Source organism: Cucumis sativus, chromosome 4, assembly GCF_000004075.3.
Source record: "Cucumis sativus cultivar 9930 chromosome 4, Cucumber_9930_V3, whole genome shotgun sequence".
Classification (NCBI taxonomy): domain Eukaryota; kingdom Viridiplantae; phylum Streptophyta; class Magnoliopsida; order Cucurbitales; family Cucurbitaceae; genus Cucumis; species Cucumis sativus.
Genome location: NC_026658.2, coordinates 15750042 through 15766021, shown reverse-complemented (window position 1 = coordinate 15766021; position 15980 = coordinate 15750042). Strand labels below are relative to the sequence as shown.

Sequence of the window (15980 nt, the reverse complement as noted above, 5' to 3'; positions counted from 1 at the left end):
GGGGTGGCATAAGCAAAAGAACAGAAAACTTCGATTTTCAAATGTTGGGTCAAATCTCATTTGAGTCCCCAAACGTAGGTTATCCATAGAAAATTCGATCATGCTACTTCATCTTAAATTGAAAAAACCACAATTAAGCATATGATGGCAACAAGTATTGTGATCGCTGATCAGTTGTTCGTAATGGCAAATTGGCTGATCCGCTGTTTTTCTCATCTTTATCTATTATTCTCCAGTCAAATTCAAGCAGCATCTTCTAGTAATTTGAATTCCTTACTTAACTGTTAAAGTCGGATCTCTCTTTCCCTCCCAAAGACAATTGACAGTTCTTGATTTATTTCTCCTATTATTTCTCCTACACAATATATTTCTTTCTCATTGATGAAAATTAGGATATGAGGACCAGAAAGATAAGGATTTAGGAGCCAATAAAGCCCATAAACCCCGTCTAAAGTTTGGAGGGATGTTTCAAACTAAATTCCATTCACAAAGAATCTAACCAAGACAAAATGGAAAATACAGCTTCTCCATTTGAGTGTTTCCAGAAGTCGTTCTTTATTACTCCTCCTTAGCTCCTTGGCATTCTTATAATTTAGCAGATTTCACTTGTTTAAAACTTACTTTACATCCAAGAGAAATGAGTCATAGATTTACAAGCTATCGGCAAGGTGAAACTCAGACCATCTTTTGGACAGTTGTGATGTCTTAATTAGTGTAGTTATGTTCTAGTTGGCCATTATTGAACTAACTTCAACTATAAACACAAGGTGACATTTGTATATTTGCGTACGCCAATTGAGCCATGCTCTTTTTGACTGCGACCTTTGTAATTATCTCCAAAGTCCACGTAACTGATATTTATTGCAACACAACCAAAGAGTGAGATGAAATCAAAGGTAGATAATTTAAAAGTAGGTGCATGCACACATATATGATATAAATCATTAAATTTGATTCTGTAATATAATAAGTATAATAGCTAATAGTTTCCTCCCAAAATAAGCTTTTGGCTTTACATTCTTGTCCAATGTGGTATCTGCAAATGAATGGCTAAAAACAAGGACCAATTTTATCAAAAAATCAGACCATCCACACAACAAGAAAACAGACCAAAACCCACGCAGTTAACATCTTCAACTGATGAGTAAAAACCAAACAATTACCAAACTTTCCTGGCAGATTATGAACAACATCAGCAGGGTTGTGCTGCAAATGTCCATGAAATCAAAAAACAGGTATCTATCCAAAGCTCTTCTCATCATCTGATGAAAGTGAAACATAGGAAACACATCAATCAAAGACAAGCTTTGTGATCTTGAGTGAAAACTTCCACATTCCAAAAGCAACTATTTTCCGTATTATTGTCTATATATGCACATTCTGTGGTTTTGTGCAGAGAAGATGAAAACAGGTTCTGTTTTCATCAAGAACCTGCTTTCATCAAGTTGGCTGGAAACAGAATGATCTCCAAGTTGAAGAAAAACTCAACCTTCTTAAGCTTCTACTTGTGTTTTCATGGACATTGTGGGACTGAATCATATCCCACATTACTTGGATATCTCTGTACTCTCCGCAAGACTCTATATCCTTGTAGAGGCTTAGTAGCGCATTCCCATTGCCTGCCATTAAACAAGCTTTCATCAGGGCATACGGAAGAAACAAACCCGAGAGAGAACGGAAATTGCCTTCCTTTTCAACCTATTTCAGAAACAAGTTAGAGAGAAAGAGGTTACCTTTAGGCTTATGGAGAAGGTGTGAGTTTAGTCTGAGGAAAAACAGCTTAGTGGGGAAGAGGAATGAGCGTTTGAAACAACCCCATAATCGCCATCTCTTCATCTTCTTCACCTACAGGCTCCACTCTCTTAAACCAACCTTTGATTTATATAGTACAATCTCTCTCTCTCTCTCACTCTCTCTCTCTCTCTCAAGGATCAAAACCTGAGTTAATAAATAAAGGGGAAACAAACGGACTTTTGGAGTATTATTCGTAGTACCTTTACAAGCGATCCCATCAAATCACCAAAATCAGTGAATTAGAGTTGAATTCAATGTGGATGGAAAAACAGTAAAAACCAAGAAGGATTAGGCACAAAAAACCATGGAGGTGAGGACCAAATACAGTGGAAGTAGTTAAATTTGGTTCAAGTTTAGATGGAAAGAAAAGGAAAAGGAGCGTTTGAGGGATTTGAAGATGAAAATGAAACATCGTAATCAAAATTATTAAATATTGAGTAAAGTGTTTGGATTTTGCTTTCCTCATCTATCCTTTACACCTAGATTCTCTTCCATTAAATACACTGTGGAAGATGGAGAATTGGGGCCATGGTCAAAACGGTTTGTTGGCTTTTCTATCATCTCTTCTATTTGTGTTCTCTCTACGTATAAATATATATATCCTGTCCTTTTCACATTCTCTTTTTGATACTTCAACTCTTTTATCAAAAGGGTTCTTTTTGTCTCTACACCAATCGTATCGTATAAATCATTTCTATTTGATGGATACGTTTATTCTTCGACTTTAGTTTTAGTTTTAGTTTTAGATGGTTTGACCATACATAAATTTGTTTTTTTTCTTTTTAGTTAACGGTGTCGAAAAGGAGATTAAAGTGGAACTGTTGAGGAGATAAGAATGAGTGATATGTTAGGTAAGATTAATGTTAACTATGTTAGTGGTAGTATGGTAGGAATTGATCATGTGCAGCCCCTAACTGCCTTTGCTTTGACATTTCACCAACTGCTACTCCTTGGTTTTATCCATATTTCACATTCTCTTTGTGATGGGACTTGGATCAAATGGAACTTGATGATTTGAATATTTGAATATGACTTTAAGATTTATTGAACTCAAAGTCAACCTCAATTTCCATGGAAAGCCAATGGGAACCCCACTTTGAGGACCAACTTTGTGACAACTTGGAGTTTATACTAATTCAATAGTCTATGTTAACACTTTAATATAATGGACTGAGCAAAACCTTAGACAACCCATCAATGCCATTTGATTCGAAGTAATATATATATGTAATTACAATTATATATTATTTTGTATGTTCGGGTGAAGGGGAAAAGGGGTAAAAATATTATTTTTCAATAACTATAATTAATTATTTAATTAAAATTATTCATCATCAACTACTTTATTTCTTCTTGTAGAATTGATTAAATAAACAATTTTTTACAACCAATTTCCTAAAACAAGCATCCATAGTGAATTAATTAATTGTGAATATTATGTCATTATCATTATTTTGTAAAAAGAAAAAAGAAAACAAAATCAATTTAATACGTGAACTTTAGGGTTACGTTTTTCAAAATATCAATCTAATAGTTGTAGTAATTAAAACTCTAGATTTTTATAAATAAATTAATTCAAAGCTTGTGATAGAATTTCATTTAAAAACCAACAATACATCATTTACACATGTACAAATATAAAAATATTAATTCAAAGCTTGTGATAGAATTTCATTTAAAAACCAACCATACATAATTTACACATGTACAAAATTTATTTAAATGCAAAGGTTAGATCAATAGTTTCTTTCAAATAATAAGAGTTAATAGTAGAATTTTAAATGAGTGTGAGAGGTTTTATTTAAGTTATTTTGAATTAACTTTAGATAAAACGAATGAAGTGAAAACAAGTACAAATCATCAACATAGTCTAGATTACTCTAGTTATAGAAGATTATTTTCACGTGGATGATCTATTTTTTAAGTTACGAATGAAATTTGACCAATTGTTTGAAATCAAATGAAATATGATATTCTCACGATCAAGTTTGCTATAAAAGTATCGATTCAATCTACGTGGATCACGTTTCTTCCTCTCCTTTATTGACCTCACCTCGATTCATGGTTTAACTTCCATCTTTGATCGAAGATAGAGAGCAAGAAGGATTTAAATAACAAAAAGTCACAACTCGAGAGCTAGAAGAAGCAAACAAAAGGAAGGAAGGACAAAATGATTTTGGTAATTTTCACAATAAGAGTGGGAGAAGGAAAAAGAAAAGGAACAATTGAATATATTTTCAACCCACATGTGACATTAAGCCCTTTTGAGTATAACAATAGGGTCCAACCATGAGATGGTGTATGAATCATAGTAACTTAGACATAGGCTAAGATCCTCTCCCCTACATCAAACATCTCATCAAGTTCCATCAAATCCCCACCTTTGTAGGGCAAAATGAAGAATGGATTAGTGACCTTGTCCGTAACAATTTTTTTCTTAATTTGATGTGAATTATTGTTGTCACCATTTCTTGTGTGGATTAGATTTAATCGATCCCATTAATTGAAGATATTGAGGTGTATTTTATCATATTTTTTCTATTTAAAATCTTTTCAACTCTATTTACAATCTATTTTATTGTTATATGCTAACTTTTGTAAGATCCATAATGAAGGGATTATAAAGAGATAAGATGGATCAATTATTTCCTTTGTAACCATCCCTACTTCTAAAATCTCCATTTCTTCCATAATTCACTTGATAGAAAATTCGAGCTAACTTTGTTTCCAAGTTCAAGTGAGAAAACCCCCCACATTCTTGGTACTTCCTTTCTACTCGAGCTTCCATCACATCCAAATCGATGACATACCTGTGGTAGATCTAAAAGTTTTGTTGTCGGCAAGCTTTATACTTTAATAAAAGTAATTTGAAAAAATATATAAAAAGACTGAGACATATAGATACACGTATACATATGTGGACACACTTATATTATAACAAATATACAGTTTAGAGGGGTTTAGACTTGCACTAAATTCGTTGGTGGATAGATCGGAGAGTGTTGTCATTTGTAAAGAATAATTTCATCTCTTTTATTTCTTAAAAGAGCACCCATTATACTTGTCTTTCAATAACTTTAATTGATGTGTTAGTATTTATCTTTATATTTAAGACATACAAAGAGTTATATTTACTATTGTTTCTATATATGTTTTTTCAATGAGTCTTTTAAATCTTAATTTTCTATTGAATTATCAAAACGACGTATAGAATTTAAGATTTACGATAAGTGTTTTATTGAACTCTTATTTTACAAGATCTTGTCTTTAACACCTTCATATTTTCTTCAATTCAATTCAACAACGGTAGATCAAATTGTCGAAATTAATATCTTAGATATCGATGCATGTTTGAATGAACTAGATTACTCTGATGTAAAGCGCCAAACTAAGTAGCATAGCTGATATATTCTACTGTAGAATTTTATAATTTTAATAGATTTAGATCAAATGTATACTATTTTTTCATCTAAACCCGTTTGACAACATCCTATAATTCACAACTACTAGACCCCTTTGGAGAGAAATTATTATTTGAGTTTAAATTTTTAGTTTTAACTTTCATTTTAATTCTTAGATTTTTAAATAGTATATTTGTTTTTTTAGTTAAGTACTTATTGACAAATATTGTTATAACTCTATTTCAATTCTTACATTTTCAAATGTTATATACTATATTTAGTTTTGAATTTAGCTTTCATTTAATCACTAAATTTCAATATTATATTATTTTTACCCTTTTCACATTAATTGACCCTAACATGGACCCCTAACATGTTGTTAATTAATTTAAAATAAAAAAAAATTGACAAAATATTTACCTAGAACAAAAACCACTACCACTATAAAATTAATTAAACATTATAAAAATATTTGGTTATTTTGTCGAATATTCTATTTTTGATATTTTTTTAAAAAAATTAATTTTAATAGAGGTAAGTGATAATTAATTCAATTCTTTAAAACGGGTCGAAAACATTAACCCAAAAAATGGAAAGTGAGTTTTGTAAATGTTGAAAAGCAAAGAAACATGAAATCAAAATAAAAATTTGAAGAAAAATATAAGAACAGAGTTTCTTATTTAAGAATTTAATTACCAAATAAAAATAAACCCAAAGGCCAAAGATATCCCCACCCCAAACAAGAAGATAAAAAGGGTTCTTGGGAAATCCATCTTGCCACAACTACTTTCACCACTCTATAATATCAACATCGTTATTCTCAGATTATAGGAGCAAATCACATTTGTTCTTCTTTAACCACATCTACAATTTACTCTCATAAAAGAAAGAAAACTCAATATAAGACCTTATGTATTTAATAACTTGATTTGTTTTATAGACTATCAAGTCGTCAAGAATGCTTCCACTCGCACCATAAATTCTACAACTTTAGTCTTATTCATTAGAAAGTTGGAATTTATTCTCTAAAATTTAGTTTACATAACTAATAGAACTTTCAACTGATATTTTAAATCCCTTTCTTTCTATAGAAGCGTTCCATCCAACAAAACACCAAATCCATTGTTAATAAATAAAGATTAAACTACATTTTCATAGTCAAATTTCCTGATTTTCTGCATCTTCTTTCTCTTACCCCTACAACCCATTGTTTCTTATGTACTCTGTTTTACAAAAAATAAAGAGTACACGTCCCAATCAATCAAAAACACATCAAACTTAAATTTACATAGAAAAAAAAACAAAACAAAACCTATGAACACAAAACAAAATCAAAACCCAAGAAACTTTCATTCGTGGATAATTGAGTGGATCAGAATTGCTGCTTCATCTGATGTTGTCACTGCATCACCTGTTTCAACAATTTCAATCTCATTACCCTGTTTTATCTCTCAAATTAAATTAATTCAAAATTTTCTTGTTTTATGATAATACTCACCTTGAAGTGAAGCAGGTAAATGTGAGACAATGTTGTCTATAATGCCTCCACCTCCACCTCCACCGCCACTGCCGTTGTCGCCGCCCTTTTCTTCAACCGACTTATAACCGCTGCTTTTGTCTCTTTCTTCTTCACCTGTTTTTTGAGAAACCATGTCATTGCTTGCCATCTTACCATCATCATCTTCATTTCCTTCTGAAGACACCATGTTTGAAATGAAATTCCTCAAAAAACCCCCTCCCTTTTCTTCTTCTACCTCTGTTTTCTCTTCTCTCTCCCCTTCATTTACTTTGTTCGACATGAAAGTCTTCAGAAACCCATTTTCCTTTCCTTCTTCTTCTTCCTCCTCCGCTTTTTCTTCAGTTTCCTCTCCAGAAACAATATTTGAGATGAAATTCTTCAGAAACCCATTTGTCTTTCCTTCTTCTTCTTCCTCCTTTTCTTGGTCTGTTTTCCCTTCATTTTCCTCTGCAGAGACCATGTTCGACATGAAATTCTTCAGAAACCCGCTTGACTTTTCTCCATTTTCTTGATATTCATGATCCGTTTTCTTCTCGTCAGTTCCCTCTGAGGACGCCATGTTGGAAATGAAATTCTTCAAAAACCCACTTGACTTTTGGTGTTCTTGCTCTTGTCCTCGTTGTTGGATGAAGTTGTGAGAATGCTCATCCGCAACGCCATCTTCTTCCATTGTTGTGAGATCTAGTCTTTCAATTTAGGGTTTGGAATTGGAATTGGAATTAATAGGAGTTTCTTGTGCTGTATGTATAAGCAGAGGAATGGACGAGCGTCTGATTCCTAGTGACGATTAGAAAAAAGGAAGCTCTTTTCAGGTTACACGTATTTTTTTAAATGTTGTCGGATCGGGGATTTACTAGACGAATCAGCATTCGACACGTTGATTATTTCTCACATATTTATATTCAAAGGTCGGCAGGATTTTGGATTTCTGTGCCACCTCGACTTCTGTTTTTAATTAGTGACCCATTTCCTATTTGGGCCTCTTATATTTGGGCCGTCAAACCCCATCATTTATGCCCTTATTCTTCCTCATTTTCTTCTTTCTTACCTCTACGTTTCTCTTCAAAATGCCATAATTTTTTACTTATGTCTATTAATTCATTTTTAAATATTATAATTCGTTATGTTTTTTTTTTTTAATCACTGCAAAAATAAAAATTAATTTTAATAATGCATAATCATACCATTAAAAATATTGACAATACAAACAATTATAATTGTAACATCACATTAATCTAGTAATAGTAGATTTTCGATGATATAGACTTAATTGAGTGCCACAAGAACTTAACTAACACTTTTGTAAAAGAATTTTTGGTGACATTAGACTACTAATTATTTATAGTAAAAAAATTGTGTATGAAGGAGAGTTTTCTTTCAATATCACTTTAATATAAAAATGTCTCCTGTATGAAAATAAGTTAGGTTGAATTAAACCTTATTTTGAAGCCAAGTATCCATTGGGATTTTATTTGCAAAAGAAGAAAAAGAGGGTATCCAATGGGATTTTATGATGTACAAAATCTTGGTGGGTAATGAAGGGAATAAAGATAGAAAGTTCTTTAAACAAATTTTAGATTCACAATCTTACTTCCCTTCCTAACTCACTTTAGATTTAATATAGCTACAGATTTGATTTATTACCATTTTCTTCCTCTTCAATTTTTTTTCAAACTACTTTTGTGTCGGTATAGGACAATTTCTTTTCATTTGGATGAGTTGCGTTAGATTAAAAATAATCGAAGAAGAGATACGACTATTTGAATGATTATGAATTAGTTTATATGATATGAAAACTCTATCCATTGGAATTAAGAAAATCAGATATGAGTTGTCCAATACTTAATCACTAAAACCTTTAAATATATTTAATTTCAACCTTAAGAAGATGGATCGAATAGTCACAAATTAGTCTTTACCTTTGTCTCTTTTTCAAACTAAGCACTTTTTTCATGTAAAACATTTATTCCTTCTATAAACTTTTTCAAGTTTAGTTTATTTTCACAAAATATATATTTTGGATCGTGTTGAAAAGATGTTGCACCATAAAAAAATGTAAATTGTTCTTTCTTTGGAGACAATTCTATTGATCATGTTGGAGTCGGTAAATTTACCTTAAGAAAACAACATGAGGTTGTTGGACTAAAAATCTTCATATATATAATGTTATAATGATATGCATTTTATGGTATTATGTTATTCTATTCAATTCGTGTAAATTTTGGTAGTGTAATATATAAGCATATAGACTATAAAATTTTATTTCTTTCATGCATTATGCAAAAATTATAAAATTCTCAAACTTCTTGATCTTCCCATTAAACAATTCAAACTTTCAAATATTAATTTCATCTTTAAAAAGAAGAATGATGTGAATCAGTAGCATATCTTCATGTGTAGACCTTTAATGTTGTGTCTAATAATTATTTATTGTTAATTCCTTTAAATTAATTCACACGTGAGATGTTGATTACAATAATTTAGGATCATGTGGTAGAAATGATAATTAAAGTATGTAAGGTGCTCTATTTTGTCTCTAAATGTAAATTAATTCATGTGGTAAATTGAAAGCCAACTTTCTAAGCTCTAGGTAGGCATCACAAGTGATAAGCATTGCAATGTATTAAATTGATTGAGTTAATGACAATGACTTATGAAAGACAAATATTTTAATATTACAACCTAAATGGTATACAAATACAATCCTAATAGTCCTTCCAAATTTGTAGTTAACCTTTGGTTTTTGTTTCACGATGGTGAAAAAGAAAAATAAAAGAAACTAAAAATTCAATTAAACCCACATTCACCCTTTAACTTAAAGACTTTGAAAGATAAATGAATTTTAGCAGTCTATTTATTTTGTTAATCCAACATTTAACCAATTTAAAAAGTAGTGTTGATAATCAAAACAATCATAAGTCTCATCCAAATTTGGATAAAAGGAGAAGTAGAGCAAAGCAAAGCAAAGCAAAGCAAGAGCGGTTAGGGAAATACAAAAGAAAAAAGCAAAGTAAAGCAAAATAAAAAAAAAAAAAAAAGAAACGAGAAAGCCATAAGTGAAGTGAATTGAAAGCTATGGGTCAGGCTTTATAAAAGGAGGCATCACTTCCTCTCTTTGGGGTCCGGCATGATCCGCAATTGGATCAAGCCATAATGGGTCACCTTGTCGGTGGGTGGTCCGCCGTCGCCACGGCTCTATGTGCTCTGCTTCTCTTCTTGTCACTGCCTCCGTCGGCGTCCGAAAAAGTAACAGTGTCAGTTTATTACGAAGCTCTGTGCCCATTCTGTGCCAACTTCGTGGTTTATCATTTGGTGAAGCTTTTTCAAAATGGATTAATCTCCGCCGTCAATCTCCGGATGATCCCTTGGGGCAACGCCTGGATCCAGCCCGACGGCTCCTTCTTTTGCCAAGTAAACCTTCTCTAATTTTTCTTTCACATTTTTTTTTTCTTTTCTAAATAAGTTTGTTTCTAGGTTTTGGTTCCCTAAATATTTGGTTTTTGGGATGAAAAAGTAGACTTTTGTTTTTTGTTTTAAATTGAAATATGAAAACCTTAAATAGAACGTTTTGAAAAAAAATAAACATAATTTTCATAATTCCAAAACCATTTTATCCAAATAGGTGATTTTTGTATTGATGATCCCTTTCTTTTCAACAACATTATGATTAATGATCTATCCTCGTATACGTATAAACATTTTACTTACATTCCAGTGTAATATTGGATTTTTATAACTATTGCTTTAGGACAACTATCTCTAGTAAGCTTTGAAGATCATTACCCATGAAAAGGTCACCCGTACAAACAAAATTCTTCCAAAGATTTCCACTCAAAACGTAGTTTCATTTTTAAGTGATTAACACAACAAACAAACCTATAGATAGAAGTAGTACTTACTATCTTAATTTTTTTAAAAAACAACTCAAAACTAAAATGAGTCTGAATTGTAAGAATGCTAAATCGGTTAGACTTGTTTGTTAACTTTTAAATTACTATTTATCTTAGTTAAGTTAGGTTCGTGTCTCTCAGTTATTATAATTACTTGGAAGGCCATCTATAATAACTCTCTTTTGTTACATTAAATATTATTTTAAAGTTTTCAATTAGTTACACTAAACCCTATTTCAAAACTCTCATTTCTCTACCTTATTTACTATTTGTTATAGTTTTTAATATTTTACATTTCATCATTTTTTTTTGTTGGTTCTTTGTTATAATATTTAATATTTTTTTATAAAATTAAAATAATTCATACACCAAACACATAATATTATAACTCAAACTAAAATAATCTATACATTAAATAAAAACTATTTTAATCAAATTATAATAACTCATTCTTTCTTGCTCCTAACATCTCCATAGTATAATTCATTAGTTTAATCAAAGCAATGTGCTTAGATGAAGTCAACGAGGTTGTAAACCATGTTTAAGGTTAAATTAACTTCCGATTTTCCACGTAACAAACCTTTAAATTTTAAAATATGTTTGTTAATCTATTGAAATGTTAAAATCTATTCGCCCCAAAACTTAAATTTCCTAAACTTGTTAAACCACAGTTTCCAAAGTTCATTTTCTTTTATTAAATATGAAATTAGGGTATGGAATAAAGTGGAAGAAAAGAGAGACCGGGGGATTATTATTATTATTATATATATATAGATAACAAAATTAAAATTAAAAAAAAAAATATGTTGCTTTTAGAATCTGGACCGTTGAATCACAGAATTCAGAAACATTTTTTTAAAGAGAATCTAAATTATATATGAGGCATATATTTCAATTTAAAAATATAAAACAAAATTTGGATTGAAAATCAAATAAAATGTATTACCAACTAAAATAATTAAGTTAAGACTTCAGCAACTGATAGTATCTTGTATTTGAACTGGTATAAGTAGTGGGAAAAAGGATCGAAAGATGCGACTGAAAGAGCTCCCGAGATGAAGATGGAGGGTCAAAAACGTAAAGGAGGCAGGATGGACAGATTGTCCAGTATGGATGGTAGTACATGGACGGTGGTTGAAGTCAGCAGCTGTTTTAAGGCCTCATATGGGATCCCTGGGGAAGAGGATCTACTTACTTTCTGAAAACTAATAATTCAAAAGCTACTAACCCCATTACTAATTAATGTTGGTCAAAATTATTTGTTCAAAAAAGAGTATATGGGTCATTTAATACTCATTTAGTCATGTTGCTATTGACAGTGCCGTACCCCATTTACAATTATGATTATTAATGCTCTTGTCTCTTGCTTAACTCAGTTTTCTTTTATTATTCTTTCCTAATGCAATTTTAATTTATCAATTGTTGAAATCTCAAATACATACTAAGTAAGTAGTTACTAACTAACTATGTTATTGTTCGTGTGCAGCATGGACCAGATGAATGCATGTTGAATACCATTGAAGCTTGCACCATTTCAGTTTACCCTGATACAGTACTAACTCTTTTACTATTATCACTTCAATTACAAATATAGTTAATTACCAATAAATAATAGGATGGGCGGAAATGTGTCTAATCCATGGTAATCACCAACCAATAATAAAATATTATAAGAGTTTTCTTAACACTGAAATGCAGTAGAGTTTGAAATTGAAATTTATCTAGACATAGACAGGTAAACTGCACTGGTCACTCATTGTATAAATTGCTATAGAAATGGGCACGATATAAATGTTAAATCTACTAAACTTATGCGTTTTGGCATGTGAAGGAAGAACATTTCAGATTCATCCATTGTGTTGAGGGATTGACAGTGCAAAACAGACACAATGAATGGACAAAGTGTTTTGATATTGCACAGTTGAGTGCCATACCAATAGATTGCTACAGAAATGGGCATGGAAAAATGGTAGCATTGCTTACTTAACAGCTTCTATTTCTGTTTCTTTCTTGATTGAATCCTGAGTAAGTCAATGAAATGCAGCTTGAACAATACTATGCTTCTGAAACTACTCGCCTCAATCCGCCTCACCGATTTGTTCCATGGGTCATTGTCGATAATCACCCTCTCCAGGAGGTTGGTCAGCTTCGATTCAAGCTAGTTTTTTCCTTGTTCTTTGCTTTGTAATTCTTTGAAATCAATCTGTTTTCTTTTGTCTGAATCAGGACTACCAAAACTTCATGGCCTACATTTGCAAAGCGTATAAAGGCAGTGCTGTACCAGAAGCTTGCAAGTCTATAAACCTCAAAAACCGCCAATACCTGGATAATGCCAGCGGAGGAAGTCAAGTCTGTTATGCAACTACAACGAGAAACTCAACATTATAAACACAGGGAGAGATCTCAAGATCAAACCAGCCAGAAAATTAGATACTGCAGTCAATGGAGAAGTTTGTCATTTGAAATAACAATACTAGAAGATAATTATAGAATATAACTATTTCAGTTTCAGAATTATGATAACTATTTAAGTTCATGTGCTGATTGTCCTTTGCTCAGACAGTAGATAATTCTACAATTGTCAATATCTCTCCGTCAACCAAAAAAAGATTGAGGGGAAGAGTAAAACCTGATATTATGAACTCTATTTTATGAAGCTTATGGTGCTTGAATCCAATATCATCTGTGAAAGATGGTGGCTAGCTCTTGTCCTTCTTGCTTTCGGGTGGCTTGTAACTATTTGCTGCGTGTTCTAACATAAGTAATATTATCATAGAATATTGTCTCTGAATTACATCAGAATTGACATAAACATCCCATGTTCATAATATTTTCATTGTACGATCCATAGCTATTAACAGATGTAAAGTGGAGGAAATAATACCAAAACTTAACTCATCTCCAAGGAAGTATAGATATACAATGAGAAAGATTAAAGTTAATAACAGAAAAGTAACAAACTAACACATGAGCTAAAACATTAGCCTCAACCTCAACTATAAAGGAAGTAAAAAAATCATTTTCAACGACTAATATAATCAAATTACAAAAGATCGTAGAATTTAAACTTCCATGAGATCAGTGGAATATATACAAAGTTAGTTGCTTCCAAGCATCAAATATCCATGAAAATGAGTAACATCATTCACCATTTTCATGGCTTGGGGCCTTAACATAGACGGACATTCTTTTCTTCAATAATCATTAAGGACCAAGGAGATTTGATTCACAACAAGTTATCACATACAAGAGGACCTTATAAAGTAGTCCTTCAAACATACATACACAACAAAATAAGCGTTCTATTGTAATACCATGAAGTGACTAAAAGGACCAAGCAATAATAAGCTTCTAATTCACAAATCACAATGTAATAGATATCTGTACTATGGGGAATTAATCATATTCCAAAGGCCATTGCATGTGTCAAAAGAAGATATCTTAGCTGGGTCGAATTCAAACTTTTGGACAACTCGTTTATTTCTGTCCACAATATCTGTAGTCAATTCATGTTAAGGTAAAGTAATTGGCTAAGTGCAAAAGGAAAAAGAAAAATATAACAGAAAAGAATATAAACTCAAACGAAGGATACGGCCAGAAATTTTAGACTGATCTTCCATGTTTGGTATAATATCAGTAACTGAAGCATACATTGAAAGCTTCCTCCTGCAAGAAAAATAGAAAATATACATCAATTTAGAGGATAAGAAATGTCAAATTAATGCCTACCAATATTACTGAAACTTGAGTGGATCTTTGACAGCCACCCAGTTCATAAGTTCACAGTTAAAACAAATACGATAGTTTCAACTACCATAAATTCAGTTCTGGAATGTACTACAGTTCCAGACATGAAGGGCAATGGATCTGCCGCATCTCTCAGCAATAGTGTATTATCGTCTACCTTTGGCATAAGCCTTTGCAGCTTTGCTTTTGGTTTTATCCAAAAAAAAAACCTCATATCAATGGAACTGTAGATTTCTCTCTTTTCTAGTCAATGTGAGACTTTGTTTGTATTCCTAACGCTCGATGTAATTCTAGTTCACCTCTTTAGTAAATAATGAATTTGACAACTTTTTGTACTTGGTAGTGTTGCTTACTAATCATCGTTACCTTTGTTTCTTCTCGCTCTCATCTTTTACAAACTTCAAATACCTTAAAAAAGATTCCTATTTTCAACATAGGACAGAGACTCCATTCAAAGAGGTTGCCATTATCTATATCATGGATCAACTATTAGCCTACAAAACGTTCATTAGTTCAAAAACTAAGCAGCCATCTTCAGAGGAATGTCTACCTAGTTAACCTTTCTAACCATAAGCAATCGATAGGAGAAACAAAGGTGCCAATAACCTATAACTTATATACATTACAGCTTTTGTACTTCCAAGTTCTAACTAACAATACATAAAAGACTGTGTTTATCAGATAATACTAAAAACAACAAAATTTTGAAATAGATTCAAAATTCACAGGATTTAGATAATTGCTACCGAATTAACATTTAACAATTACAGATGACAAAGCAACTTCAAAACAGAAAATGTATACTCACTGAGCCCAAAGTTCTTGTTGCTCAAGTTTCTTCATCGCTTGCTTCCTTTCTTGAACAGAAACCCTTCGGCATTCAAGTTCATTAATCTCATTGGTCACCAATGTGTTGAAAAAAACCAGGCGCATCGTATACATACTCAAATACATTAGGAACAAACAATCACGTGAAGTAAAATGCAAAATTAAAGTTAATCGTACACTTATCTTATCTCCTCCATAAGCAAATGCCCTTTCCCAATCTCCTCTTCGAGTTCCTTTTCTAGAATCTCCATTTCATCATCTGCAACAGTGTTCGCTTTGGCCTCTTCTGTTTTCTCCCGGCATGCTTTAATTTTCTTCTCATAATCTGCTTCGTTTAGTAACTAGTTAAATAAATTATATGAATTCGCTCTCCCCCAAAAGACCCGAAATTACAAACCTCCAAATGATTATGAATAAAACCCATATTAGAGAAGGGAAGTCAACATACCTTCAAGTGAGCTTTGAACACTAGTGAAATCATCGTCACAAGAAGATTGAAGAGTCTTGAAATGTTCAAGACATTGATTCAAGTTACGAACGTCAGTTGGGTCCTTTAAGATTGCTACCAAATCGTCGGCAAAAGATGCGAGCTCCTCAATGTTGGAATTTGTGGCGAAATCTCCCATTTTGCTTAATTGAAGAAGATATGAACAAGGAGAGGTGGCTGTGAAGAAGAAAAAGGGGAATTTCCAGTGGTCGGTGGGGACTTATGCTTCGGGCCGATATCTGTTCTTCCTTCCTAGGGCTCCGAAACGAGAGAAATCGATTTTGTTTAGGCGCCAAAATCAATGTTTATTAATT

General features: G+C 32.0%; 3 protein-coding genes and 2 long non-coding RNA genes across 5 annotated transcripts; 2 read left to right on the top strand and 3 right to left on the bottom strand.

Moving 5' to 3' along the window:
* Window positions 1–904: 904 nt before the first annotated feature.
* On the bottom strand, window positions 905–2228 carry LOC105435250. Its single transcript, XR_004216095.1, has 3 exons — window positions 1734–2228; window positions 1490–1619; window positions 905–1262 (listed from the first exon to the last, which is right to left on the bottom strand). It is a non-coding gene; the product is annotated as an uncharacterized LOC105435250 (long non-coding RNA).
* Window positions 1258–2960, top strand: LOC116403362. Its single transcript, XR_004216096.1, has 2 exons — window positions 1258–1411; window positions 1460–2960. It is a non-coding gene; the product is annotated as an uncharacterized LOC116403362 (long non-coding RNA).
* A 3300-nt stretch (window positions 2961–6260) lies between these two features.
* Window positions 6261–7516, bottom strand: LOC101216344 (cilia- and flagella-associated protein 251). Its single transcript, XM_004148579.3, has 2 exons — window positions 6694–7516; window positions 6261–6606 (listed from the first exon to the last, which is right to left on the bottom strand). The coding sequence occupies exons 1-2, from the start codon at window positions 7382–7384 to the stop codon at window positions 6545–6547; spliced, it is 753 nt and encodes a 250-aa protein (XP_004148627.1). The 5' UTR covers window positions 7385–7516; the 3' UTR covers window positions 6261–6544.
* Window positions 7517–9672: 2156 nt separating this feature from the next.
* On the top strand, window positions 9673–13312 carry LOC101211199 (gamma-interferon-responsive lysosomal thiol protein). Its single transcript, XM_004148560.3, has 5 exons — window positions 9673–10125; window positions 12091–12156; window positions 12436–12573; window positions 12649–12741; window positions 12831–13312. Exons 1-5 carry the CDS (start codon window positions 9868–9870, stop codon window positions 12990–12992), a joined length of 717 nt encoding a protein of 238 aa, XP_004148608.1. The 5' UTR covers window positions 9673–9867; the 3' UTR covers window positions 12993–13312.
* Window positions 13313–13656: 344 nt separating this feature from the next.
* LOC101211451 (kinetochore protein SPC24 homolog) lies at window positions 13657–15953 on the bottom strand. Its single transcript, XM_004148561.3, has 5 exons — window positions 15628–15953; window positions 15363–15504; window positions 15160–15261; window positions 14197–14270; window positions 13657–14100 (listed from the first exon to the last, which is right to left on the bottom strand). Exons 1-5 carry the CDS (start codon window positions 15803–15805, stop codon window positions 13991–13993), a joined length of 606 nt encoding a protein of 201 aa, XP_004148609.1. The 5' UTR covers window positions 15806–15953; the 3' UTR covers window positions 13657–13990.
* Window positions 15954–15980: the final 27 nt, after the last annotated feature.